Raw genomic sequence first — 27,739 nt, 5'->3', positions numbered from 1 at the left:
GACGGTGGGCAGCGGGGACCAGGCGGAGGACGGACCGGGTCTCGGAGACCGAAGCCCGCTCGCCGGGAGCCCGCGGCCGCGCTTCTCGTGAGCGCGGGCCCCTCCCCGCCGGGCCCTGCCAGCCTGCGCGCGCCCCGCACGCCTGGGGCGCCAGCAGGGGGCGCGCGCGGGGGGTCCGAGGGCGGGCGGGGACCCCGCGGGAGGCGGGATTGGGGGGGAGGGCCCCGGGCCGCCCCCTCCCGCCCCCTGCCCGCCCCGATCGCAGCCGCCGAGGCTGGAGCCGGCGTTCCCCGCAGCGCGCTGCCCGCTCGGAGCACGGCTCCCACCTGTGGAGCCCGGCGCGGCGCCCCCTCCCCAGGCTCCCGTGCCCGCTCCTCCCGCCCAGCTCCTCGGGTCTCGCCTGGGCGGCGCTGAGACGCCGGGACGGCGCCATGTAGACGCCCCCCCACCCCGCCCCGGTGCCGCCGGGAACCCGGACGCCCTCCGGCCGGAAAGTTTGGGGCTGGGCGCCATGGCCAAGAGCAGCTCCTTGAACATCCGCGTGGTGGAGGGTCGGGCGCTGCCCGCCAAGGACGTGTGAGTGCCCGCGGGGCGAGGGTGGGGCTGGGGTCGCCCCGCTGCGCGTGCCGGGCGGGTCCCCAGGACCTCCCTGGGCAAGAGGCCCCCGGACCCGCTGCTCTGCTGGTGGGAGGGTGCACCCAGACTCAGCAGAGGCCCCGCCCTGCTCCTGGAAGGGGTGGCTTTGTCCCCCCACTCCGCCCCGCCCCGCACTAAAGGGGGTTTTCCGGGGCTGAAGATGGCCTCGGAGGGGCGGCTTCTGCCGGAGCTGGGGAGGGGGCGGCGGCGTCTCTTCCCCTAGGCAGGTGTGGGAGGTGAGGCTTCTCCAGCCCTGGGTGGGGACCTACCGAGGGATCCCTGGGGAGCAGCCCCGGGGACGCCCCGGGCTCCAGATGGGCCGCGCCAGCCCCTTGCATCTGGGTGCAGCCAGGTGGGTCCTTTTGACCCGCAGCCGTGAGCTTCTCGGTCCAGTGGCGGCCAGCCCAGCGGGGGCTCTCCATAGATGCCCGGCCAGGTGTGATGGAGTTAGGGGACTCTGGGGGCCCCAGTCGCAGTCCCTGGCTGTGCTTCCCCAGGGCTGAGTCAGCACGTGCTGAATCAGCAGAACAGGACCCTCCCCCCCGCCCCCCCCCCCCCAGTGCTTGGCCTGGAGCCCAGAAGGGGCTCTGAGGGTGTGAGGGTGTCAGCACCTGAGACAGGTGTGGACATCTGCGAGGTGACCTTGAACCTGCTTTTCTCTCTGGCCTCGGTTCCCCATCTGGGCGATGGGAGCCGTGCACAGGGGTTTCCACCAGGAAGGCCAGGGTCTCACCCGGTGCCGTGAGGGTGGAGGCCCTGTTAGGGTTTACCTGTGGGGCAGGTGGGCAGGGAATGGGGTGCGAGTCTTCGAGCCTTTGAGCCTTCGCCTGGCTCTGGACCTGTCCTGCCTTGGAGTTCCTCACACCCCCGCCCCCAACACTGCAGCTGTGACAAAGGGGAGCTGTTTAGAGCAATTTTAGCCACTCCAGCCTCATCAGCTTCCCCAAATAAACACGCACCTGAGTAAGAGCAGACACAGCAAGGGACAGGTCTCCTGCCGCCCTCTCTCCGAGATGTCCCCTCAGAGCCCCCGAGACCCGCAGCCCGGTGCTGCGAGGGCAGCGAGCCCAGGACAGGGGGCCTGGCAGCTGCTGGCTGCCAAGGGGGCCCTGCCAGAACTGGGTTTGCATCTCGCCGAGCCGTGGCTGTTCCACCGGCCCTGGCTGGCTGCAGGGTCGTGAGTGGGTGGCGGGTGGCACCCCGGCCATCTGCTCATGGGACTGAGGCTTTTTCTGGGTTCCTTGTGGCTCGGCCCCCTGTCCCCACTCTGGTTCCTGGGCCAAGGTGTCTTCTGGGCGGGGCCATGTCCCAGAGCAAGAATGAGGAGCCGGGGGTCCAGCAGCCCTGCCTCAGTGTCCCCGGCTGTCGGCTCCCTTCTTCCCAGGGGCTCCTCTCAGACCTTGCTGAGACCCCCTTGTCCGTGGGGGCTGCTGGGTGGGGGCGTTCTCTCCTCTCCTGGCCTCAGGGAGAAGGGTTTAGGGCTGGGGTCTGGGGGAGACACGTTACTCTTATTAGTAAGAGCAGCTGCCAGCCACTGAGCACTTACTGTGGTCCAGGCCAGAGCTTAACACTTTGTATCTTGGTCCCGGCTTCTCCATTTTACACCTGAGGCAATGAGGACCAGAGAGGCAAAGTCGCTTGCCTAAGATCACACAGCGAGCTTTGAACCCTGACCGCTTCCATGCACAACCAGACTGGGAAGGTGACAGCCGAGGGGGCTGCTTCCTCACGCTTGAGCCGGGCCAGGGGCCGTGGGAGAGGCCAGGGAGGGGTCCAGGTCTGGAAGGGGCCGTCTCCGCCCGCCCCGCCTGATGGGAGTCTGATAAGGCTTTGTGCGTCAGAGACGTGCTGAGCTCAGCTCCCAGGAGGGGCCTGGGGGTCAGGCCGGGCCCTGAGCCTGCTGGGACCCCAGCCAGCCTGACTCCGCGCTGCTGGGGTTACCCAGTTCCACGGGCCCGAGGCGGAGCCACAGGGGATGCAGGCTGCCACCCAGTGCGTGGTGTGCAGGCCTTGGAGCACCTACCCAGACGGCCCGAGACCGGGGGTGTGGAGAGGGAAACTGAGGCACGGGCCGGGCTCACCTGGATACTTGGTGCCCACATCTCTCTTCCCTGGCGTTTGTGGATATGTGACAAGGGCAGGGGCGGGGTGGCAGAGGCGGCATCGTGGCTGGGGCTCCCAGAGAGGCAGGGGGGTGCTGGCTAATGTGTGTGAACCCCGCAGGCCTTTTGTCTCCAGAGAAAGTGCCCACAAATCCATCCACTGAGCCATGTCTCTGGTGGGCCAGCCTCAGGCGGGGAGGCTGGGGGCCAGCGGGGAGCAGGCTCTCCCCCTCCTCAGGAGCCCCCGTGCTGTGGAGGAGACAGACACTAAACACAGCAAGAAATAAGAGAGCAAGATGACGCCCAGCGGCTTCTGAAGCATGTTTCAGCCAGGACGGGGGTGGTCAGGGATGGCTTCTTGGAGGAGGTGACTTTCTGATTGACGCTTGAATGGGGAGTCGCCTCCCCAGGACACCCCGTTGACGTGAAAGGCTGGGGGGCAGTGCATCCCAGTGGGGGTGAGCTCTGGGGCCCTCTCCCCATGTCTTATCCCTGTGACCCCCTGCGCGCCCTTGAAGGCGTGTGCTGGTGTCAAGCCGCATTTCTAGAGTAGAGAAAGGGAGGCCCAGGAGGGGACTGATGGAAGTGCTGATGGCTTCCAGCCGGTGCCCTGATCACTACTTTGGGCTCTCTGGGGCCAGGGCCCCCATTTCTGTGGGTGGGGGCTCAGAGAGCACCGAGGCGGTGGGCCAGGCCCATGGGGTGTCGGTGGCCTGGGCAGTGGTGACATCTCCTGCTGGTCCCCTGGGGTCCTGCTTCTTGATGGGGCCTGCTGTGTGACCCTGGGCGAGTCCCCTGCCCTCTCTGGGCCCAAGACTCCCCTGTCTGGGTAGGGAGGGTGGATGTGGCTGCCTCCTCATTCCCTGGACACCCTCTTTCCACAGGTCTGGGAGCAGTGACCCCTACTGTTTGGTGAAGGTGGACGACGAGGTGGTGGCCAGGTGAGGAGGAGGGGCTAGGCCTGGTGAGGGGGAGGGGCTAGGCCTGGCGTGGCCGGGAACAAGGATTCTCATTTGGAGGAGCTGGGGCATTGCTTGCATCTGGGGGACTCGCGGCCTGCAGGTGGATGCGGGGGCCCTGGGGTCCCTGGGATTGGATCCCTGGGGTGGCAGCTCCTCACCCCGCCCCCAGCGGCCCCACCATGCAGCCAGACGCCTTTCCCCAGGCCCAGTGATGTCCCCGCCGCTCCCTGGGGCTGAGTCAGTGGCTGCCAGCCGGCCCCGCCCACGGTGGCCTCCTCCGGAGACGGGCATCTCACGCTTGGCTGGACTGGTTGGTTCCGGGCCTGCTGGGTGCTGCGGGCACCGGGCCTTGGGGGCTGTGCACTCGGCCAGCTGGGCCTGCTGGCGAGTGTGTGTGGGGGTGTTGCGGGGCTGGTGTGCGTGCCTGGGAGCTGTGTGCACATCCTTGTGTGAGCGTGGTATGTACGTTCCCCTGCACACACGTGGGAGCACGCGTGCCTGCCTTGCTGGTCACACGGGCGCCCATGTGAGCGCGTGGGAGTGAGTCCTAGAGAGGGGCATGGGGCCGGGCCGGGCTTGGCGTCCACCCCCCCAGGCCAAGGGACAGCCCTCGGCCCCTGTAGGCCGGGTGATGGGGGGGCAGTGAGGCCTTGGTTCCCATGGAGACAGCATGATTCAGGATGCTCCTGGCACTGGTTCTGGTCCACATGGGCCAGAAGCTGCGTGGGGCGGGGTCGGCCCAGCACCCTCACTGGCCCCTCCACTGTCCTCCTGGCTCTCGGGGTGCCCCTCACCCCGTTCCGTGATGCCAGCCCCACGCCTGCAGGTTAATTTTCTCTGTGACCTCAGGCTGCTGTCTCCCCTTCTCTGGGCCACGTGGGGCCTCCCGGCTCAGGCACTGGGGAGCCCGGGGGAACCTCTGTGTGAAAGGGGGGGTCCATCGGAGGTGGTGGCCCTGGGCAGGGTGGGGCGAGCAAGGAGTGCATGCCTGTGCCTTAGGGGAGAGAGTGTGTGCGGGGGGTGGGGGATGGAGCAGCAGGTGGGGAACCTGATTTTGCAGCCATTCACGTGGGTGTGTAGGGCGGGTTCTGCTTCCTGTCGGGTAACGGGAAGTGCCACTGCCGTGCGTCGGGCAGAGATGCTGTGTGTTCTGTGCCATTTCTGATTCTCGGGCGCTAAACTTCGCGTGCCCCCTGCCTCCCGTGTCCTGCACAGCCCTGTGAGCTCCATCCCCGCTGGCCATCCCACCACTCCTTTCCCACTGGGCACTATCTTGTTTGTTTATTGAACTCACCAGGCTCATTCTGCCTCAGGGCCTTTTCACGTGCTGGCCCAGCTTTCTGGATCCTTGGTCTTCAATTGTCTCTCCTGGAAAGCTTCCTGACCCTCTCCATCACCACCCCCCAGACCTAAGCAGGTGCCACTGAACTCACAGCAGTCGTAGAGATTCTCCCACTGTGTCCCAGAGAGGCTGCCTGCCCATGGCGGGGGGTGGTCTGTGGCAGCAGTGGCCTTGGTCTGCAGAGCCCAGCACTGGCTTAGCCCACAGTCGGGGCAGGGGCTTACAGAGTGGATGAGTGACGAGAGGAAGAGTGTGCATGTGTGTGCGCGTGTGTTCATGGGTGTGTTCTGCACACAGGTGAGTGTGTGTCCATGAGTCTCTGCCCCCTCCCTGTGGGACAGCGTGTTTTCTCTGTGTCTGTCTGCATGCACAGATCTGTGTTTGCAAACACGTGAGGCTGCGTTTCTAGCGATCTCTGAGGGTGCATTTGTGCACCCGTGCCTGTGTGAGTGTCTTTGTGTCTGTGTGTGTCTCCCTGCCTCGGTGTGTCTTGCTGTGTTTGTATCTGCATGTGTGTCCCCGTGTGTCCCTGTGTGTCTCTGGTCGCTTAGATGTGCACTGGGGCCCTGTGCATGTGTCTATTAGGATCATGTGTGTGTTTAACCCCATGCCTTAGTTTACTCACCCATAAAGTGGGCAGAATAAAAGTACCTAGCGTGCAGGTGTATGATGATAATAATTGAGTGTTGAGATCTCGGAGGTGTGTTCGAGTCTCAGTGGGAGGGTTGGGGTCAGTGTGTGTCTCTATGCCTGGGTTCGTGTGCGTGTGTGCCTGTGTGTTCCGGCGGGATCTGGGTCTAGGTCCAAGGTGCATGTGTGTGTGTGTGTGTGTGTGTGTGTGTGTTTGAACTGCCCCCTGTGGCCATCGGCCCCAGCCCCGTGTGTTTTTGTAGGACAGCAACGGTCTGGCGGAGCCTGAGCCCCTTCTGGGGGGAGGAGTACACAGTGCACCTGCCCCTAGACTTCCATCATCTGGCCTTCTACGTGCTGGACGAGGACACCGTCGGGTGTGTGGCTGGGGCAGGTGGGGGTCCTCAGTCTGGCACTGGGGAGGTGGGACATGGGGTCGCATCCCACGGCAAAGCAGCCATCTCTCCAGCCCTTGCCTCCTGCCCCTGGGACTCCATGGTCGGGGCGGGGGCCTCACCTGCCTGCCTCTCCACAGGCATGATGACATCATTGGCAAGATCTCGCTGAGCAGGGATGCGATCGTGGCTGACCCCCGAGGTGAGAGGGGCACTGGTCCCTGTGGCCATGCCCAGGGTGGGTGTTTGCAGGGACACGGAGCCTCCCGTGGGACTTTCTACTGTTGTTTTTATCTTGAAGTGTCCATTCGGTTCGTTTGTTGAGCAGTTAATTAATTTGCATGGCACACTATTCAAATTTTATAAGCAACGAAACTTTGACTTCCTCTCCAGCCACTGGGTCCCCTTCCCAATGCTCTGTGTCTCTTGTGTGTCCTGGAGACATTTTAACAATGTGCTGGCATTCTGTTGTAACAGGGAACATTGTAACTGGTAGCAACAGAATAGGAAACAATGTAACAGTAGCAGGCACTTAGAGGGGGCCTCCCATGTGCCACACTTTCTATGAGATGGGTATTCTGATCATGCCCATTTCATAGGTGAATAAACTGAGGCACGGAGGGCTAAGTGACTTGCCTAAGTGCACACAGAGTTGTTGGGTTTGAAGGGAGGTCGTCCCGCTGTGGACTCCGCTCTCAGGGTAGCCCTGCGAGTTTGCTTTTTTCTGAGAGCAGTAGGAATGTGCTCATTCGCCCATTTCTTTGGGATCTCTGTGCTAACTCCGGCATGTGGCAGGGCCATCATCTACTTGACTGGTCTCCTGGGGACAGCACCGGGGCCGGTGGCTCTCTTTCCCTAGCTCAAATCCTGCCTGATGCAGCTGTGACTTTCCATGTAGGCAAGCCACGTGCACCAGTCTGGCAGATTCCTGCAGGTGCTTGTGCTGGGTCAGTGACACATCACTAACACATCCTGCTGGGGAGGAGCTGAGCCTTCACCCGTCCCCACGGCCTTGCAAACGATGCTGAGGCTTTTGTTACAAAAGATTTATGTATTTATTTATTTGAAAAATAGAGTGAGAGAGAGAGACAGAGAGAGACAGAGAGAGGCAGAGAGCTCTTTCTTCTGCCGGTTCACTCTCCGAATGCCCACGATGGCCGGGGCTGGGCTAGGCCCAAGCCTGGAGCCCACGACTCCTTCCAGGTCTCCCACGTGGCAGGGTGGGAGGTGGCAGGGTCCCAAGTCTGCTGTCTCCAGTATCCGAGTGCTGGTTTGAGTCCCGGCTGCTCTACACATGGTCAGCTCCCTGTCGATGCGCCTGGGAAGGCCATGGAGGATGGCCAAGTGCTTGCCCTGCCATCCATGTGGGAGACCCAGATGGCTTCCGGTTGGCCCGGTCCTGGCCGCTGCAGCCATTTGGGGAGTGAACCAACAGATGGAAGATCTCCCCTCCCCCCTGCCTTTCAAGTATATGAAAAATAAATACATTTTTTTTTTTAAATAAAAGAAGGGCAGACATTTGGTGCCATGGCTAAGCTACTGCTTGGCAGAGTGCCTGGCCTGAGTCCGGCTGTGCGCTCCGTTCCAGCTTCCTGCCGATGCACACCCTGGGAAGCAGTGGCTCAAGTACTCGAGTCCCTGGCACCCACGCGGGAGACCCGCATGGCGCTCCTGGCTCCCACCTGGCCCAGCCTCAGCTGAGGGAGTGGATGGGAACGCCCTCTGCCTCTTTGCCTCTCTCCTCCGTCTTTCAAATAAAGTTAAGAAATAATAACGGGAGCACAGTCTGTACTAAGCACAATCTAAGAGGTGCTTACCTCGACACGTTATGGTGAGACTGTGCAACAGGGAAGGTACAGTCCCAAAAATGAGAGCGAAAGGGTAGACCGCTTCGCGAGGAGCGGCTGTGAGCCCGGAAGCTGCCCACCTGTAGCTTCGGTAGAAGCTGGAATGCCCCTGGAGGAGGGGGAGAGGCAGGCAGGATCCGTGTGAGGGCAGCGTGGGTTGGGCTCAGTGCAGGGGCTCCCTACACGCAGGTGCAGAGGCTGGTCCTGTGTGGCTGGGAGCCCCAGCCCCAGAGCTGTGCACCCTGCCTGCAAATTCCAGCTCAGCCATTCAGGAGCTGCAGGGTCAAGGGCGACGCTCTCCCTCCCCGGGCTGACTTAGGAATGTCGGTGGAGTGTGTAGGAGAGCGTGGTGGGGAGCTCGCACGCGCGCGTGCGCAGGTGCGAGGTGCATGTGCCCTGCAGGGATCGACAGCTGGATCAACCTGAGCCGCGTGGACCCGGATGCCGAGGTGCAGGGGGAGGTGCGCCTGGCCGTGCAGATGCAAGAGGACGGGCAGGGCCGTCGGCTTCGCTGCCACGTGCTCCAAGCCAGGTAGGCTCCTGCGGGAGGCGGGGCGCTCTGGGAATCAGCCGGCTCCCTCGTCTGGCCTTTGGGACTTCCTCACTGCGGTGTGGCCAAGCAGACCCAGCTCACGGGCTGGCAAATTCCTAAACCACAAGGCGCCCACAACTCCTGCTTGAGTTCCCAGGGGCCAGCAAACAACGGGCCACGCAGGGTGGTCCGCAGGTGAGTGCAATGGACAGGGACCCAGTTCATTCATGCGTAGGCAGAAGAGCTGGCTTGTTGGTCCGTGTGCCTCTCATGGCCTTTAGGCATGGCTGGATCCAGGTACCCAGGTGGCGTCAGTCCTGTGTCTCTGTCTTTGTGCTCTGCTGTTCTTGGCAGTTTCTGCCCAGGTGGGGGCAGCCTTGGAGCCGGGGCTGGCATCTGACCAACCACTGAGCACCTCCAAGTGGGGAGGAGCGTCCCTTTCTCCCACGTCCAGCCCAGGTCCAGGGATTGGTGCTCAGCTGCTCGGTCTAGGGCGCGCATGTGTCTGAACCGATTGCCCTGGTGGAAACCCCAGAAGGAAGGTGAATGGAGGCCCAGCAAGTGCCTGGATGGGCCCCGGGGCATCAGAGGCCCGCCTCCTTGGCCCTGAGGTCCCTCTCCTGGGCCCCACTCCTCCCTCTTCTGCTTCCTCGAACACCTCCCCCTTGCTCCCCCCGCATCTCCCATCCTGTCTCTGCTTTCCCCACGTTTCGCTCCCCCAGCCCATCCTCACCCAGACTGGGGAGAGTAGTCTGTATTCCTGGCTTTGCTGTGTGACCATCAGGGTCTACCCTGCCCTCTCTGTGCCTCTCCGGCTGCCTCCAGATCTCTGCTCCTCCCCCTGCCCTGCCTTGGACTTAACCATAGGGGTCTCCCTAGAACTGGGGTCGGGGTAGGGGGAGGCAGAGCCCAGGAGGCAGGGGACAGGCTACAGGACTCAGCATGGGGCAGGGGTCCTTGCCTGCCCACAGCCCCATTCCCAGCCACAGGGCTGTGTGGGATCCTTGCAAGCATGCGAGGGACCGACTGCTGTCGCTTAGCAACTGGGCTGGCTCCTAGGAAACCGAAGAAGGCTGTGGATGCCAGGTTGGGGGTGGGAGGGAGCAGGAGGAAGCCGGCGCCCCCATCCCGGTGGGGGGCTTCTTCCTGGATCTGGAGACCTCAGGAAGGAGGATGGGAGGTGCCTGGGTGAGACTGGGCGTTCTCATGGCAACCGCCTATGCTTTCTTCTTGGGTCCTAGGCAGGGTGTGGGTGTGTGTGTTTGTTGAGTGAATGAATGGACTGAGTGCTCACCACCCTCCAGTGCTGTGCTGAGTCTCTGAGACGCATCGTTTCGTTTAACCCAGGCCATGTGAAACTGGTCCGTTTTTACGCTCATTTTCCAGACGAGGAGACCGAGGGGCAGAGAGGCGAAGTGACTTTGCCTAGAGTGGCCCAGCTAATGAGCGCAGAGCCAGGCTGGGAGCCTTGCTCGTCCGCCTCCCCGCCAGGGCCTTCAGCGAAATAGCATCCTCCTTCCGGGTGCAGCTGCACCCCCTGGATTCTGATGCGGGGCCCGTGCCTCAGTTTCCTCTTCCTGGTGCCTCCGCAGAGGGTGCTGGGAGGCGGCTGGCAGACCCTGGGCGTGGCCAGGCAGGCCAGTGGTCCTGGAGTGGACCAGCTCATTGCCTTGGAAACCAGCAGTATTTGCATTTCATTTATTTGAGAGGCAGAGAGACGGAGCCCTCTGAGTGGTTCACTCTCCAAATGCTCACAGCAGCCAAGGCTGGGCCAGGCTGGCTGCCAGCCAGGAACTCCATCCAGGGCTCCCACATGGGTGGCAGGGACCCAGCTGTCGGAGCCGTCACCTGCCGCCTCCCTGGGTGTGCACTAGCAGGAAGCTGGAATGAGGAGTGGAGCTGAGCTCCATCCAGGGCCTCCGGCGTGACCTGTGGGCATCCCGGTGGCGCCTCGCTGCCGAGCCCCTTCTTGCCGAAGCCCAGCTTGAGTCTTGGTCCTGGAAGTTCACATGTCCTCACCCTTTTCTCATCCGTTCCCAGAGACCTGGCCCCCCGGGACATCTCCGGCACGTCCGACCCGTTCGCCCGGGTGTTTTGGGGCAGCCAGAGTGTGGAGACGTCGGTGAGTGTTGGGAGCAGAGCCAGGAGCTGGGCGGGAGCGGGGCCAGCGGGGTGTGGGGTGGTTCCTGTCGCTCCCTCCCTCCCTCACAGACCCCTGCCCCCCCTCCAGACCATTAAGAAGACGCGCTTCCCACACTGGGATGAGGTGCTGGAGCTGCGGGAGATGCCGGGCGCCCCAGCCCCGCTGCGGGTGGAGCTCTGGGACTGGGACATGGTGGGCAAGAACGACTTCCTGGGCATGGTGAGCACCCCCCACGAGCACCCTCCAGGGCCCAGGGCCTCCAAGGTGAGCACCCCCCACGAGCACCCTCCAGGGCCCAGGGCCTCCAAGGTGAGCACCCCCCACGAGCACCCTCCAGGGGCCCAGGGCCTCCAAGGTGAGCACCCCCCCCCCGTGAGCTCCCTCCAGGGCCCCAGGGCCTCCAAGGTGAGCACCCCACCACGAGCACCCTCCAGGGCCCCAGGGCCTCCAAGGTGAGCACCCCCCCCGTGAGCACCCAACCTCCAGGGGCCCCCAGGGCCTCCAAGGTGAGCATTCCCCCACCCCGCGAGCTCCCTCCAGGACCCCCAGAGTCTCCAAGGTGAGCACCCCCCACGAGCACCCTCCAGGGCCCCAGGCCTCCAAGGTGAGCACCCCCCCCCCGTGAGCACCCAACCTCCAGGGCCCAGGGCCTCCAAGGTGAGCATCCCCCCCCTGCGTGAGCTCCCTCCAGGGCCCCCAGGGCCTCCAAGGTGAGCACCCCCCCGCGAGCACCCTCCAGGGGCCCCAGGCCTTCAAGGTAAGCACCCCCCCCCTGTGAGCTCCCTCCAGGGCCCCCAGGGCCTCCAAGGTGAGCACCCCCCACGAGCACCCTCCAGGGGCCCCAGGCCTTCAAGGTAAGCACCCCCCCCCCCGTGAGCTCCCTCCAGGGCCCAGGGCCTCCAAGGAGAGCACCCCCCCCCCGTGAGCACCCAACCTCCAGGGGCCCCAGGGCCTCCAAGGTGAGCATTCCCCCACCCCGCGAGCTCCCTCCAGGACCCCCAGAGTCTCCAAGGTGAGCACCCCCCCCCACGAGCACCCTCCAGGGGCCCCAGGGCCTCCAAGGTGAGCACCACCCCCCCGTGAGCACCCAACCTCCAGGTCCCCCAGGGTCTCCAAGGTGAGCATTCCCCCACCCCGCGAGCTCCCTCCAGGACCCCCAGAGTCTCCAAGGTGAGCACCCCCCCACGAGCACCCTCCAGGGGCCCCAGGGCCTCCAAGGTGAGCACCCCCACCCCGCAAGCTCCCTCCAGGGCCCCCAGGGCCTCCAAGGTGAGCACCCCCCCACATGAGCTCCCTCCAGGGCCCCAGGGCCTCCAAGGTGAGCATCCCCCAACGTGAGCACCCAACCTCCAGGGCCCCCAGGGCCTCCAAGGTGAGCACCTCCACCCCGCAAGTTCCCTCCATGGGCCCCAGGGTCTCCAAGGTGAGCATCCCCCCCCTACACTGTGAGCTCCCTCCAGGGCCCCAGGGCCTCCAAGGTGAGCACCCCCCCCCATGAGCTCCCTCCAGGGCCCCAGGGCCTCCATGGGGGCAGACAGGAGAGAAGGGTGGAGCCTCCTGGGGCTCGAAGGGTGGGTGAGCAGCCTTGGCCTGGCCTGGGTGATGGAGCTTCATCGTCCCATTGTACAGGTGGGGAAGTGGAGGCTGTCTGGGGTGCTGGAAGCTGCCTGAGGTCACGGGCTGGGCCCGGAGTCCCGTCCTGGGACAGGGCTCACAGGATGGCTCCCACAGTGCTCCTCAGCATAAACATTTTCACTGACCCTTCACGCTACCCGATGAGGGCTGGACTGTGTTACTCCCATTTTACAGATGGGAAAGCTGAGGTTCACAGGCTAAGTGGCCTTCCCAAGGTGATGCGACTAAGAAACAGCAGAGCCAGGATTTTTTTTTTTTTAAAGACTTATTTATTTATTTGAAAGGCGGAGTTACAGAGAGGGGGAGAGATCTTCCATCCTCTGGTTCACTCCCCAGATGGTTGCAACAGCCAGGGCTGGGCCAGGCTGAAGCCAGGAGCCAGGAGCTTCTTGCTGGTCTCCCATGTGAAGGAACAGGGGCCCAAGCACTGGGCCGTCTTCCGTTGCTTTGCCCAGGTGCATTAGCAGGGAGCTGGATCAGAAGAGGAGTGGCCAGGACTTGAACCGGTGCCCGTATGGGATGCCAGCATCTCAGGCGGCAGCTTAACCCGCTGCGCCACAGCACCGGCCCCTTTAACACAAACCTGGCTCCAGGCTTAGATCCTGGCCCGGCCCCAGCCACGGGGGGCATTTGGGGAGTGAGCCAGCAGATGAGAGATTGTCATTCTGCCTCTTCAATAAATGAACATACAAATTTAGAAACAGAGCGGGTGGGGCTCGGGGACCCCCCGGGCCCTTTCAGCCTTTAGAGACGTGCAGTTCGGGTCCCTGACTCTAGTAGCTGTGTGACCCTGGGCAGGCTGCACCACCTCTCTGAGCCCGGGTTTCTTCAACTGTCGGTTAAGAGTCCCCTGGAGGCCCTCAGTGCCTTGACCGGAGCTAATAGTTCAGGGCTCGGAACTGGGAGGGAGTGGGTGGGGCCGGGCTCTGCTGAGGGTCTGTGTCCCTCCCCCCAGGTGGAGTTCTCCCCTCAGGCTCTGCGGCATTCGCCGCCCAATGGCTGGTTCCGCCTCCTGCCCTTCCCTGGAGCTGAGGAGGATGCTGGGTAAATGTGGTGTGGCGGGAGGGGGCCGCCCCCATGCAGTCGCCAGGCCACTTCTCTCGTTCGTACATTCATGCGTTAACAGATATCCACTGTGGGGGCCCCTAGCAGGGTGCCTAGGTGTGGCCTGTAGAGTCCACTGCCCACGTGTGGACCTGTGAGCTCACACTCGTGCTCAGAACTGTGGTCCTTCCACACCTGCCCACGCTGTCCACTCTCACATGTATGGTCTATACGGTCACCATCACTTCACACCTGCCTACACCTGTTCAGCCTGCCCACACGTCTCTACACCCGCACCATTCAGTTCTGTCCACACTGCCTGTTTCCACTGGCCCCGTCTTTCCATCCTGGCCACACCCATTTGTCCTGTCTGTATTTGGCCCCTCCTGCTTATACCTGGCAACACCTGCTCACACCTGTTCTACTGGACACACCTGTGCGCACCTGTCTGGTCTGGCCAGCATCCCTGCATCTCACCTGTGTTTACACCGCCTGTTGGGGTTGTCCACACCTACCCACACGGACTTCCGGTCAGGGGGACCCTGGGGGCCCTGCGGCTGAAGGTGCGCCTGACCGAGGACCGCGTGCTGCCGCCCCAGTACTACCAGCCTCTCACGGAGCTGCTCGTGGAGTCTGTGTTGGGGCCCGCGGAGGTGGGTGCGTTGGGCAGGCAATGGTGCCTGGGGGGCGGGGTCATGGCCTTCCACTCTCTCGGGGAGCCGCACCTGGGCCCTTCTGCCTTGAGGTCCCCGGCCCCTGGTCACCTCTTTGGTCCCCTATTCTGGCCAGGAGGACATTGCCAGCCCCCTGGCTGTGCTGGAGGAGCTGACCTCAGGGGACTGCCGCCAGGACCTCGCCACCAAGCTGGTGAAACTGTTCCTGGGCCAGGGCCTGGCCGGGCCCTTTCTGGACCACCTCACCCGGCGGGAGGTGGCTCGGACCTGTGAGTGGCCGCCCGAGCCCCCGCCCTTCCTCCCCAAGGATGATCAGCAGAGGGGTCTGGAAGGAGGAATCGGGAGACCCAGGCAGAGGCCGGGCCACATGTTGGCCAGCGACTCTGTGCTGTGCACCCCCAGACTCCTGTGGGGGCGACCTGGTGTTGCTACTCCTGAGCCGTGGGGTCCTGGCAGCTCCCTTAAGCACCGTGAGCACCTGTGCTGTGACCGGGGCTGAGGGTTCAGGTCTCCGTGATGCCCTCGGAACCCTTGCACCTTGGGCGAGTGGGCTGAGCTGGGTCCCGGCCCCCCGGACCCCAGCACACACATCCCCCTTCCCGGTCCTCCCAGCTGACCCCAACACCCTCTTCCGCTCGAACTCCCTGGCATCCAAGTCCATGGAACAGTTTATGAAGGTGAGTGGTGGTGGCCCTCTGGGGTCTGGCGGCACTTCCTGGAGGGGGGGCCCTTCCCAACGCCTCCCTGGACCCCAGAGCTCAGCTGGCCTCAGGCGACCCCAGGTGGCTGAGCTGATGCTGAGTGCAGGTGCGCCCCAGGCAGCGCCCCTGACCCACCCCTGGACACGCCCCGTCTCCCTCCACCTCTCCCTGCATGCCCCGACCTCAGCCCTGCCCCGTGTGGTGCCCCTGCCCCTCAGCTCGTGGGCATGCGCTACTTGCACGACGTCCTCAAGCCCGTGATCAGCCGCGTCTTTGAGGAGAAGAAGTACATGGAGCTGGACCCAAGCAAGATGGACCTGGGCCGCGCGAGGTGAGCAGAGCCGGGGCGGGCCCGGCCCGGAAGCCCCGCCCACCAGGAAGCCCCACCCCACCGTGAGCCCCACCCCCGAAAGCCCAGCCCCCGGCATCCCTGCCCACAGGAGCCGGCCCCGTTGGGTCTGTGCCATGCGCGCGTACACCTGGCTCTCTGGGCTGCGTGGGCGGGACTCCCAAACGGAGCTCCCAGCTCTGCCGGCCTGCTGGACAAGTGGCCTCGGTTTTCTCTGAAACGTGGGGGCAGGGCTCCTGCTTCAGGGGTTGCCATGAGGGTTAGGGGAGTGTCCACCGCAGCCCCTCGCTGGGGAGCGCACCCACAGTCCCAGCGTTCCTTTTCTAAAGTTATGTGTTCATTTAGTTGAGAGACAAAAAGGAGGCTCCCATCCGCTAGTTTACCCCCGAATGCCCTGAGGGACGGGGTCTGGGCCAGGCCAAAGCCGGGAGCCTGGAGCTCAGTCCACTCCGCCCACGTGGGTGGCAAGGACTGGGACATCTGGGCCATCAGTGCTGCCTCCCACAGTGGCGCCAATGGGAAGCTGAGCTCAGGCCCTGGGCTAAGGGATGCGGGTGTCTGAGGTGGTGGCTTAGCCCCTGCACCAGGTGTCGCCCCAGACCGGTTGTTTCTGTTCCTGTGGTGCTGGTGCTGGTGGGTGAGGCCGTGGTGGGGGTGTGGACCTGCCTGGAGCACCCCGTGAGAGTGGGAGGAAGCAGAGCGGCTTTGGGGTTCAGGCCATGCCTCTGGGGTGCTTCCTCGTCTTTCCAGAACCTTGCCCACCCCGGACAGGTTGAGTCTCTTCTCCTGGGGCTGTAGGAGCTGGCTGCTTGGGCAGCCCACCAGGGACAGTGCTGGGGACAGGGGTCTCTCCTTCTCCCTGGGCCCTGCCACACCTTCCGACCACCCAGAGGCAGCATCAGGACTCCCTTTGGCAGATGGGGAAACCGGATCTCAAAGTCCCACAGCCAGGAAGTTGCAAAGTGGGGTTTGAATGCAGGCCCTGAGCAGACAGGCAGGCAGAGTCCTTGTGGGACTGGAGCTGAGGGCTCCAGCTGACAAGGGAGGGGGGACCCGTGGGTGCCCACAGGGAGCACCAGAGACTGAGCGGGGCCGGCGGCAGGCAGACTGGAGCAGGCAGCCCTGAGTTTGGGTCTCACCTCTCAGGGCCTCGGTTTCCTTGGGAACAATCCAGCTCCTTAACCCCGCTGGGTTGCCAATGGGATGAAATGAGCCAGTGCCAGGGCTTAGCTCGTAGGCTCTGGGAAGCCCAGCCTGGCCCTCGTGGAGTTCTGTGTCTGGGTGTGGGCAGGGCAGGCCCTCCCGCTGCAGGGAAAGGTGGAGATGAGCTCACTGCGGATAGGGAAGTGCCATTGTATCATCCACGTCGGGAGATGATGGGCAAGTGCCGGGCTCAGGGAGGAAGAGTGGGGCTGCAGCAGGGAGCCCCCGGCCGCCCTTCCCATTCCAGGGAGAGAGAGAGAATCAGAGGACGCCATTGCTGAAGGTGGCCCGCAGGGTGGTGGAAGACAAAGCACTGGGTGGTGACAGAGAAGGGGACGATGACGCTAAGACGTGCAGAAGGGGGTCGTTGGGATTCAGTGGCGGTGTCCCGGGAAGGGGGAGCAGTCAGTGCCAAGGCCCTGGGGTGGGACTGAGCCCAGCGTGCTTAAGCACAAGGCTGCAGGGGAGTGGCTGGAGGGAGGCTGTGCAGGTGGGCGGCTGTGGGGGGCACTGGTGAGCAGATGCTCTGCTCCGACACTGAGGAGCTGTGCCGGCACCCCCAGGAGGATCTCCTTCAAGGGCGCGCCCTCGGAGGAGCAGGTGCGGGAGACCAGCCTGGGACTGCTGACGGGCTACCTGGGGCCTATTGTGGACGCCATTGTGGGTTCCGTGGGGCGCTGCCCGCCCACCATGCGCCTGGTCTTCAAGCAGCTGTTCCGGAGCGTGGAGGAGCACTTCCCCCAGGCGGAGCACCAGGTGCGCCCGATGGGCAGGTGGGGCGGCTGAGCTGGGGGGAGGGGCAGTGCCGCTCAGAGTCAGAGCAGAGGTGGGGCGGCCTTGGGCCCTGGCAGGAGTGGGAGGGGACCCTCGGGTCATCATAATGTGGCGAGGACGCTGGCACTGTTGCAGCCCTTGCAGGCGGCCCGCCCTGGCTTTACGTGACGCGTGTCCTTACTGCCCTGTCCAGGGCCCACATCCACCCCGTGAGAGGGAGGCAGTGCGGGTCCCATTTTACAGGGGAGGGTGCTGAGGCCCAGAGAGGGTCAGTCGTCCGGGCAGGAAGGGGCGGTGCCGGGCTGGGCACTCACGCAGGTGGGCTGGCTCCTGAGCCTGCACATAGTGGAGCCTGGCACACAGTAGGTGGTTTTTAAATCCCAGCAGGGGTGGGGTAGGGAGCGGCACCCAGTTAGTGCTCAGCAAGCAACATTCAAGATGAAACAGACCAAGTCCTTGCGTTGCTAGTGCCTGACAAGCATTGATACCGAAGCTCCAAGTCAGACCTGCAGGCGTCAGGCAGATGCGGGGCAGGAATGGCCCAGTGTTGGGCGGCAGGGAGAGGCAGCGGCTGCCAGGCGGAGCCCCTGTTGCTCTACCTGCCATGGTGGGATGGGGCCCGGTATCGCCAGATCTTCCAAGGGTTTTTTTTTTTTTTTTTTTTTTGTATTGAATATTCTTGTCCTTGCTGAAATGTTTTCTGCTTTTAAAATTTTCAAAGATATTGTATTTATGATTTGAGAGGCTGACAGAGACAGACAGGGAACTCTGCTGGTTCATTCTCCAAATTTCTGCTGTGGCCAGCCCAAAGCCCGGAGCCAGGAACTCCATCCACGTCTCCCACGTGGGTGGCAGGGATGCAGCCACCTGAGCCATCACCTGCTGCCTCCCAGGGTGTGCAGTAGCAGGAAGCTGGGATTGCAAACAGAGCTGGGACTTGAACCCAGACCCTCTGATAGGGGCTGCAGAGTCCCAGCTGGCGTCTTAACTCCCGTGCCAGGTGCATAGGGACAAACCCTTCCCCGATGTTTTTTTCAAAGCCAGCATTGTGCATTGTGGATGTCTGCGGGCTCTCTCAGTTTTAAAAGTTGGCATTGATTCACCTAAAAGAACTGAAACAAGCAAAACCTGCTCTGAGCCAATCATTCCGCACGGGGGGGGGGGGGGGGGCGTGGCTGGCCTGCAGGGGGGCCCTCACCTGAGACGCGGGGTTTAGTGCTCTGCACACCTGCCCAGGTGGCTGTCGTCTGCCAACAGATGACACCGGGCAGGGACTGACCCTGACCGAGCTGGCCTTGCGGGGCCATCTGGGAGTCGGCTGCTGCCTCCAGCCCAAGGGGAGTGCTCTGATTCAAGCCGCATAACTGAGGCCCAGAAAGGCAAAAATACCCTGGCCAGAGGGCATGGACTCCAGGCCAGGCCTCCAGACTCCCGGCTGGGGTCCTCGCCTCACCCCTGCAGGCTGGTGCTGGCCTGGGCTGAACTTGGTTCTCTCCACACTTGCAGGGCTCTCGTGGGGGCTGGTGGTGGAGATGCTAAGTGGGGCACAGCGGGCACTGGGGGAGGGGGGAGTCAGGGGGAGGCTGCAGGCAGCCCTGCCCTTGTGGTGCCACCCACGTGTCACCGTCCTCAGCCCTCAGGGTGGGCAGAGCCCCTGCCTGGTGTTGGAAGCTGCCACCTACCCAGGGCACCTCTGGGTCAAGGCCCCTTGCGGAGCTCACGGTCAAGACCGAGAGGCCCTGGTGTGGTGGGGGTAGCAGGTGCACACCCGGGGAGGATTTTGCCTCGCGTGTGAATCCAAGCCCCAAATAGACCCAGGAGCACACTCTCCAGCTAAATATAGCGAAGAGTGTGTGAGAGGTGGAGGGGGCTGGGTGAGGGGAGCAAGATGCAGCCTAGAGAAGCCCCCCACCCTGAGCCCGCTGTGCTGGAGGGACGGGCCTGGGACTCGCACAGGGCTGGGATTGCCTGGGTGTCCTCATCTGGAGGATGGAGCTGGTGGCTCTGACCCCGTGGTGGCGGCAGGCAGATGACATGACTCTTCCTGGTGCCCGGGGGCCAGCGCCCCATGGGAACTGCTCTCGAGTGGCAGCAGAGTGTGTACAAGAACAGAGTTAAAATCCTGCCTCTGCCACTTAGAGCCGTGTGGCCCCGGCCGAGTGACCGTCCCTCCTTGGGCCTCAGGCGCTTCCTTTGTAAAGTGGGGATGCAGCCCCAGGTGAGCACTGGAGAGAGAAATGTCCCGAGAGGCGGCCGGCCTGCTGCAGATCTTACTGGAAACCACAGGCCTGCCCTTGGCCGCTGTGGCCATCAGCTGTGTGGCCTTGGCCAGGCACTTGACGCCTGTGAGCTGCTGCTTCCTCACCTGTACCGCGGGAGTGATGGCGGTGCCCCAGCAGTGTGTGGCGCAGGGCCTTCTCCCGGGACTTCTGGCTGAGTGATTTTGTGGGGTTGCTGTTGTCACCCCATTTTCTAAATGAAGAAACTGAGGCCCAGAGGGGGAAATTCTTAGGCCAAGTGGTCTTCTGACCCACTTCTCCTTGCATTACCAATTTCTAGTTTTTTTTTTTAAAGGTTTATTTTTATTGGGACTGGTGCTGTGGCATAGTAGGTTAAGGCTCTGCCTGCAGCACCAGCATCCCATCTGGGTGCTGGTTCGAGTTCTGGCTGCTCCTCTTTCAATCCAGCTCCCTGCTGATGCACCTGGGAAAGCAGTAGAAGATGGCCCAAGTCCTGGGGTCCCTGCACCCAGGTGGGAGACCTGGAAGAAGCTCCTGGCTCATGGCTTTGGATCAGCCCAGCTCCGGCCAGTGTGACTGTTTGGGGAGTGAACCAGTGCATGGAAGCTCTCTGTCTATAACTCTGCCTCAAATAAATAAATAGATAAATCTTTAAAAATATTTATTTTTTAATTTATTTGAAAAGAAGAGTTTGCCAGTGCTGCGGCTCACTAGGTTAATCCGCTGCCTTGCGGCGCCGGCACACCAAGTTAGTCCCGGTCGGGGCGCTGGATTCTGTCCCGGTTGCTCCTCTTCCAGTCCAGCTCTCTGCTGTGGCCCGGGAAGGCAGTGGAGGATAGCCCAAGTGCTTGGGCCCTGCACCCGCATGGGAGACCAGGATAAGTACCTGGCTCCTGGCTTCGGATCGGTGCAACGCGCCAGCCATAGTGGCCATTTGGGGGGTGAACCAATGGAAGGAAGACCTTTCTCTCTGTCTCTCTCTCTCTCACTAACTCTGCCTATCAAAAAGAAGAAGGAGAAGGAGAAGGAGGAGGAGGGGGGGGGAGGGGGAGGGGGAGGAGGAGGAGGAGAAGGAGAAGGAGAGAAAGAAAGAAAAGCAGAGTTACAGAGAGAAAGAGAGGGAGAGAGGGAGAGACAGAGAGAGATCTTCGATCTGCCGGCTCACTCCCCAAATGGCCACGACCACCAGGACTGGGCCAGGCCAAAGCCAGGAGCCAGGAGCTTCTGGGTCTCCCACATGGGTGCAGGGGCCCAGACACTTGGGCCATCTTCTGCTTTTCCCAGGCCACCAGCAGGGAGCTAGATGGGAAGTGGAGCAGCTGGGACTCGAACCGGTGCCCTATGTGTTGCCGGCACTGCAGGCAGTGGCTTAACCCACAGCACCAGCCCCTCTAGGGTTTATTTTTTTTTTAATATTTATTTTTAGAGGTTCTTTAAAATATTTATTTATAGGCCGGCGCCGCGGCTCAATAGGCTAATCCTCCACCTAGCGGTGCTGGCACACCGGGTTCTAGTCCCGGTCGGGGTGCCGGATTCTGTCCCGGTTGCCCCTCTTCCAGGCCAGCTCTCTGCTGTGGCCCGGGAGTGCAGTGGAGGATGGCCCAAGTGCTTGGGCCCTGCACCCCATGGGAGACCAGGAGAAGTACCTGGCTCCTGCCTTTGGATCAGCGCGGTGCGCCAGCTGCAGCGCGCCAGCCATGGAGGCCATTGGAGGGTGAACCAACGGCAAAGGAAGACCTTTCTCTCTGTCTCTCTCTCTCACTGTCCACTTTGCCTGTCAAAAAAATAAAAAATAAAAATAAAATAAAATATTTATTTATTTATTTGAAAGGCAGAGTTACCAGAGACGGAAAGGCACACACACAGAGACACACATATACTGAAGTCTTCCATCTGCTGGTTCACTCCCCAGATAGCTTTGGCCAGACCAAAGCCAGGAGCCAGGAGCTTCTGCCACGTCTCCCATGTGGGTGCAGGGGCCCAAGCACTTGGGCCATCTACTGCTGCTTTCCCAGGTCCATTAGCAGGGAGCTGGACTGGAAGTGGAGCAGCTGGGACTGGAACCAGTGTCCATATGGGATGCTGGCGCTGCAGGAGGTGGCTTAACCTGGGCCCCAGTTCCTGTGTTTTTCTCCTGCTGCTTTCCCACTTGGGAGGGGGGTTCTGGGCCCCTCTCATCTGCCGCTCCCTCCTGCAGGATGTGAAGTACCTGGCCATCAGTGGCTTTCTCTTCCTGCGGTTCTTTGCGCCGGCCATCCTCACCCCAAAGCTGTTTGACCTCCGGGACCAGCACGCGGACCCCCAGACCAGCCGCTCCCTGCTGCTGCTTGCTAAGGTGCCAGCAGCGTGTTCTCACTTCCTGGGTGCTCTCCGCCAGGGCACAGCAAGGTGGGAGCAGACCTGGGAGGAACACCTGCTGAGGCTCAAGGCGCACATTCTGCAAACGACTTTCTAGGCGGAGCGTGGAAGGCAGGCTAGCAGACGTTTACACCTTAGTATGAATTAAGCCATCATTTGCAAATCGGCAATAGCCAGAGGTTCTGCAGGCTCCGGAGCATGCATGATAGGGTCGGGCAGTCCTGGGTGTGTGAGGGGGCGGCCTGGGACGACATGAGCCTTCTATCTCGGGCACTGGATTGGGAGGCAGGACTTGGGGGCTCTGTCCTGGGCCTATCGAGAGGGCTCCCCTCTGTGGTGACCTTGGCCCTGGCGTCCCCTGCTCCTTGGCTGCAGGCTGTGCAGAGCATCGGGAACCTGGGCCAGCAGCTGGGCCAGGGCAAGGAGCTGTGGATGGCCCCGCTGCACCCCTTCCTGCTGCAGAGCGTCTCCCGCGTGCGGGACTTCCTGGACGAGCTGGTGGACGTGGATGGGGACGAGGGTGAGTTCCTGTCCCCCTGCTAGGGGCCCTCAGCCGCCGCCCCCCCCCCCCAGTTTCTCAGCCCTGAGAATGTGGATCTACTAGTCACTCAGTTAACATTTCCAGAACCTACTGTGCTGGATCCCAGAGGGGCATGGAGCTCAGGCCTCAACCTCCAGGGAGGGGCATGGCTGGGGTCAGGCACTGACCAACACACATGAAGCACCTACTGTGTACTGGGTGTCGTCATCGCTGCTGCAGGGGAGGCAGAAGGAAGTCCTGCTCTTGTGCAAGGGGGTGTGAATGAGATGGACAGCGAATTGCAGGGGCGGCTGGGGAATTGTGCCGGGGAGGAAAAGTGGAGGGAGGCAGTGGGGACAAGGCGATGAGAGATGGCCTCACGGCAGGACAGAGCGGAGAAGAGAGTAGCCAGGCGGGAGACAGAGCGTGCAAAGGCCCTGAGGTGGGAACAGTGCAGTGTAAGGAGGCCAGAGGAGAAGAGTGAATGGGGGTGCATGGGGAGCAGGGGTGAGGTGGGGCCAGACCATGGGGCATTCACAGGTGGCTCTGGCTTGGAGTGGAACAGCCTGGGTCATGACTCAGGTGGGCCCAAGTCACATAGGGGCAACCTATGACACAGGGAGCCCTGGCTGTGGCATGAGGGGCTCCCTGTGGAGCTCGGGAGAGGCCAGTGTCCCAGGTCCCTGAGTGTGGCTGGATCCAGGACACCTGAGGACTGGGCCCTGGCAGTCATGGTGCCCCCTGCTGGCTGCCTCTGGCAGGAGAGGATGGTCAAGGCCACCCCACACACACACACCTGCCCCCTACCCCCTGCTCAGGGACTGGGGTCCAGAGTCGGGGCGCTCACCCTCATGCCTTGTGGGGAGCAGAGAACCCCAATCATCCCGGAGGGGGAGGGCTCACTGGCCCCCACCTCCCGTCTCCCCCTTCCCAGAGGCGGGGGGCCCGGCCAGGACGCTGGCCCCACCCTCGGCGACAGTTCGTGAAGGCTACCTGCTGAAGCGCAAGGAGGAGCCGGCCGGCCTGGCCACACGCTTTGCCTTCCGGAAGCGCTACTTCTGGCTCAGCGGGGAGAGCCTGGCCTACTCCAAGGGCGCAGAGTGTCAGGTGGGCCGGGCCCTCCATGCAGGGGCTCCAGGGTGGCCGCGAGGCCCAGAGTGGGACGGGACCCCAAGGCGCCAGAGCTACTGCACACTCTGGGGACAGGCACCCCCTGCACAGACCCATGTGCCCATGCCCTTCAGTGTGTACACACGCACGTGTCACCCAGACATGCCTGTCTCGGTGTGGACACACCCCAGCAAGGACCATCCGTGGCCTAGCCGGTGTTCCACGGTCTCTGGACTCAGGCGAGCGTGGCTGTGCTCAGGCTGGGGCCGACTCTGCTGCATGGGTGCACACATCCAGGCAGTCCTTACTCCCCTGCTCCCTTCTCAAGCCGTACTGAGTGCCCGCTCTGGGCTGTGCCCCTGTGGGGTCCCTGTTCCTGTGGCTGGGGCAGTGTTCACGGCCAGCATGGAGCTGGCAGCCCCGGACCCCGCCGCGTCCTGCGTGTGCGCCGTCCATGATCGCCGTTATCCCCAGCTCCCAGCTGCTGTGTTCTCAGCAGAGTGTAGACCGCGGGCGGCAGCCACCTCCAGGGCTCCCGGTTCCGCTTCCCCGGCTGAGTGGCCCCGTGCCTCAGTTTCCTCATCTGCGAGTTGGGGGCAGCAGCAGCTCAGCTTCAGGTGTTTGTTGTGACGGTCAAGTTGGCTGACGCCACGTACCCACAGGCGCCCTAAGTGCCGTGGGAGTGGCAGGTGCCGCTGCTGTCGGTGCTCTTGTCGCTAAGAAGCAGTGTGACATCCAGGACAGCCAGGTCTGTCAGACAGCAAGCCGTGGGCAGGACAGGGGCCCCGGGCACGGCCTCTGCGCACGCACGCCCTGCACAATTTAGTGGTCCCGGCTCCCGGGACTCCATTGAGTGCACACACTGGGGGAGCTGTCCCTGGTCCTGGCCACGCCGGCCACGGCCCCCAGCCTGCCTCTTTCCCAGGCTCGCTCCTGCATCCCCGTCTCCCACATCCGGGCCGTGGAGCGCGTGGACGAGGGAGCCTTCCAGCTGCCCCACGTGATGCAGGTGGTCACGCGGGACGGGGCGGGGCCGCTGCACACCGCCTACCTCCAGTGCAAGGTAAGGCCAACAAAGTGCGGGTGTGGGACATCCCTGGGACCCCCACCTCCAGGCCCTGATGGCCCCACCCCTGCAGAACCTGAACGACCTCAACCAATGGCTGTCGGCCCTGCGCAAGGCCAGTGCCCCCAACCAGGACAAGCTGGCCGCCTGCCACCCTGGTGCCTTCCGCGGTGCACGCTGGACCTGCTGCCTTCAGGCTGAGCGCTCAGGTGAGGAAGTGGGCGGATTGTGGGCTCCGCCCTCCCACCCATCCATCAGCAGGTGTCCGTCTCTCCCAGGGCTGGCTGTGCAATCTTGAACAAGTTGCTTAACCTCTCTGTGCTGCAGTCTCAGATGTGAAATGGGGTGACAACAGTGATGACCTCTGGCGGCTGTGAGGAGTAATGATTTCATTTTTTTTAAAAACAGATTTACTTTTTTATTTGGAAGTCAGAGTTACAGAGAGAGATCTTTCATTCACTGGTTCACTTCCCAGATGGCCACAATGGCCAGGGGCTGGGCCAGGTGGAAGCCAGGAGCCAGGAGCTTCTTCCCAGTCTCCCATGTGGGTGCAGGGGCCCAAGCACTTGGGCCATCCTCTGCTGCTGTCCCAGGCCATCAGCAGGGAGCTGGACTGGAAGTGGAGCAGCCAGGACGTGAACTGGTACCCACGTGGGGGTGGCTTTACCTGCTGCGCCACAGCACCAGCCCCGTGATTTCATTTCACACGAAGCGCTTAGAACACTCTTTGGTGCATACAAATGGTGCTTATTCAGTACGAGCTGCCCTCTTCAAAGTGGCTGCTATGGGGCTGGGTGTTTGGTACAACAGGCGAGACAGCCCCGGGACACCCACGCCCCAGCTCAGAGTGCCTGGGCTTGAGTGCCAGCTGCACTCCCAATTCCAGCTCCTCACCCAGGCCTCAGCAGACAGAAGGTGACGGCTCATGTACTCGGGCCCTTGTCCTCCACGCGCGAGACCCTGATGGACTTCCAGGCTCTTGGCTTCGGCCTGTCCCAGCCAAGTGAGTGGGCACTTGGGGGAGTGAACCAGCAAATAGAAGATCTGTCTCTCTGCCTTTCAAATAATTTTAAAAGAGTACCCAGTATGTGCCAGCTGCTCAGAGTGCACAGACCTCTGTTCCCAATGCCACATTTTAAAAAAAGACTTATTTATTATTTGAAAGTCACAGTTACACACAGAGAGAAGGAGAGGCAGAGAGAGAGAGAGAGAGAGAGAGAGAGAGAGAGAGGTCTTCCATCCGATGGTTCACTCCCTAATTGGCCGCAGTGGCCAGAGCTGCGCTGATCCAAAGCCAGGAGCCAGGAGCTTCTTCCAGGTCTTCCATGCAGGTGCAGGGGCCCAAGCACTTGGGCCATCTTCCACTGCTGTCCCAATTCATACCAGAGAGCTGGATCGGAAGTGGAGCAGCCGGGACTTGAACCGGTGCTCATATGGGATGTCGGCTCTGTAGGTGGTGTCTTTACCCACTACGCCACAGTGCCGGCCCTATCAATACCACACTGAGGCTTTTGAGAGCCCAGAGAATGCCTCTGACACAGTTCCAGGATGGGGGATCAAGGAGGGCTTCCTGGAGGAGGTGGTGCTAAAATGTGACCTTAGTGGAGCAGGTGTGAGGCAGGGAAGTTGGAGTCGGGCTTGGGGTGAGGGAGAGCGTCCCTGGCAGAGCACATGGCGCAGGGCTGTGGGGCTGTAGGGGCCGGTGAGGCCAGAGCCTGGGATGGAAGGAGGATGGGGCAGGGCTGCTCCCAGGGTGCAGGCAGCGGTGGGGGGCGGCCAGGCTACTGGTGGGAGGCAGTGGCGAGTCTGAGGAGAGGCTTAGAGGCAGGAGGGGCAGGGCTTGGTGACCCCTGGGCCACAGGGGGCCCCGGAAGTCATGGCGGGGGCTACGATGGTTCTTGTCCCCCCAGCTCCCGGGTGCAGCCGCACCCACTCGGCCGTCACCCTGGGGGACTGGAGTGACCCGCTGGATCCCGACGCGGAGACCCAGATGGTGTACCGGCAGCTGGTGCTGGGGCGGGAGCAGCTCAGGTGGGTGCCCGCCCAGCCCCTTTCGGGGCGCAGCTGCAGCGCCACCCCTGGGTGCCAGCCTCGGAGGCACAGCTGGGCCTTGGGGGCCTTTACTTCCAGGGGCACAATTCCCCTCAGACCCCAGCCCCCTGGGCTGGCCTTGGACCCTGGATGTGTCCCTTCCCCGTCGAGGTCTCAGGATCTCTGCTGTCCTGCCTGGGCTCGGTTCCTGCCCCAGCCCTCGACGGTACCCTTGAGCACAGAGCTTCGCCCCTCTGTACCTCAGTCCCTCCTCTGGGAGAGGGAGAGCACAGGGGTGCCCACCTCTGGGGTTATAGCGAGCATCACACGCGCTTGTGCAGCCAAAGCCACCGTTAGCTTTCCGGAAGTGTTCCCGGTGGTCGTTGTGCTGTGTGACCCTGGGCAAGTTACTTTACCTCTCTGTGTCTCAGTGATTGTGTAAGTACCCACCCATGTGAGTGTGTTGTGACAGCTGAGCCGGGCTAAGCATGCCAAGGGCTAAGCGCAGTGCCAGGCACTCCGGGGATGTCTGCAGTGGCATTGAGGATGAGGAGGGTGATGCCTGGGAACCTCTCCAGAATCTTGGGTAGGGCGCCAGGCTGCGAATCAGGAACCAGCCTTGTCTTTCCCCCTCTCGACTTCCAGGATGAAATTCCTGGAGGAGCCCAGCTTGGATTCAACTCCAGAGGCAGACACAGGGCAGGGCTCCAGTGGCACGGGAGGTAAGGGGTTAATGAGGTCCCTCCCCCACCACCCCATCCCCCACAGGGCCTTTCTCGAAGCTTGCAGAGCCCCCCTCTGCGGCCTCCTGCTCTGTGGGGCCCTCAGCGGCACAAGGCAAACCCGCAGCTCCAGAAAGTCACTGGGTGCAGGTGGTCGCGTCGCCCCGGGCCTGGCTGAGCCCCCGCGGCCCCTGTCCCCTCCCAGGGTGCAGTGCTGTCCTGGCCCGGCAGAGGGCAGCCGCGGCACGCCTGCTGCAGGTGCTTTCGGACCTGGATCGAGCCCACGAGGAATTCCAGCGGCAGGAGCAAGGGAGGGCGGCCCCGGGCCCCCGAGTGCCCTGAGGAGAAGCCAGGGCCCGCCCGGAAGGAGGACCAGGAGTCGCAGACCCAGGAGCACCCGCTTGGCTGTCCTGCACCTCTCGAGGGCGTGGCCTGGAGGCTCCCGGAGTCACACCCGGCCCGGAACTCGTGGCCCGGCACTGAAGTCCTGGGGTGGGGCCAGCCTTGCACTGAATGAGTTTCATTCCCGGGCTGAATCAGAGCGGAGTGCACACGGGAGCCTGAGTTGCCTGAGCCGGGAGTGTCCGCTCGCAGCGGACCAGCCTCCACCCCCCCTGCCCAGGCCGAGGTGGCCCTGAGCTGCTGGATCCAGCTGTACCTGATTTCCTGATGCCCGCGTGGCCCTGCTGCCCCAGACAGGCACTAAATGGTCTCAGCCCTCTG

General features: G+C 62.8%; 1 protein-coding gene across 5 annotated transcripts; it reads left to right on the top strand.

Moving 5' to 3' along the window:
* The first annotated feature begins 222 nt into the window (after window positions 1-222).
* On the top strand, window positions 223-27,739 carry RASAL1 (RAS protein activator like 1). 5 transcript variants are annotated; one of them, XM_051826575.2, is made up of 21 exons: window positions 223-576; window positions 3,623-3,679; window positions 5,918-6,049; window positions 6,208-6,269; window positions 8,317-8,446; window positions 10,487-10,568; window positions 10,677-10,853; window positions 13,180-13,268; window positions 13,804-13,921; window positions 14,058-14,211; window positions 14,555-14,619; window positions 14,862-14,974; window positions 16,759-16,951; window positions 21,407-21,544; window positions 21,943-22,087; window positions 23,022-23,194; window positions 24,123-24,260; window positions 24,337-24,472; window positions 26,174-26,294; window positions 26,940-27,016; window positions 27,222-27,739. In XM_051826575.2, the coding sequence occupies exons 1-21, from the start codon at window positions 512-514 to the stop codon at window positions 27,356-27,358; spliced, it is 2,502 nt and encodes an 833-aa protein (XP_051682535.1). In that variant the 5' UTR covers window positions 223-511; the 3' UTR covers window positions 27,359-27,739. The 5 variants fall into 5 exon arrangements, with proteins under 5 accessions (XP_051682535.1, XP_002719824.1, XP_051682536.1 ...); XM_002719778.5 differs by having other exon boundaries at window positions 368-576; window positions 5,936-6,049; window positions 10,677-10,808; XM_051826576.2 differs by having other exon boundaries at window positions 368-576; window positions 5,936-6,049.

This window comes from Oryctolagus cuniculus, chromosome 21 (genome assembly GCF_964237555.1).
Source record: "Oryctolagus cuniculus chromosome 21, mOryCun1.1, whole genome shotgun sequence".
Lineage (NCBI taxonomy): Eukaryota > Metazoa > Chordata > Mammalia > Lagomorpha > Leporidae > Oryctolagus > Oryctolagus cuniculus.
The sequence above is the reverse complement of the archived record's forward strand: the minus strand, read 5'-3'. Positions and strand labels throughout refer to the sequence as shown.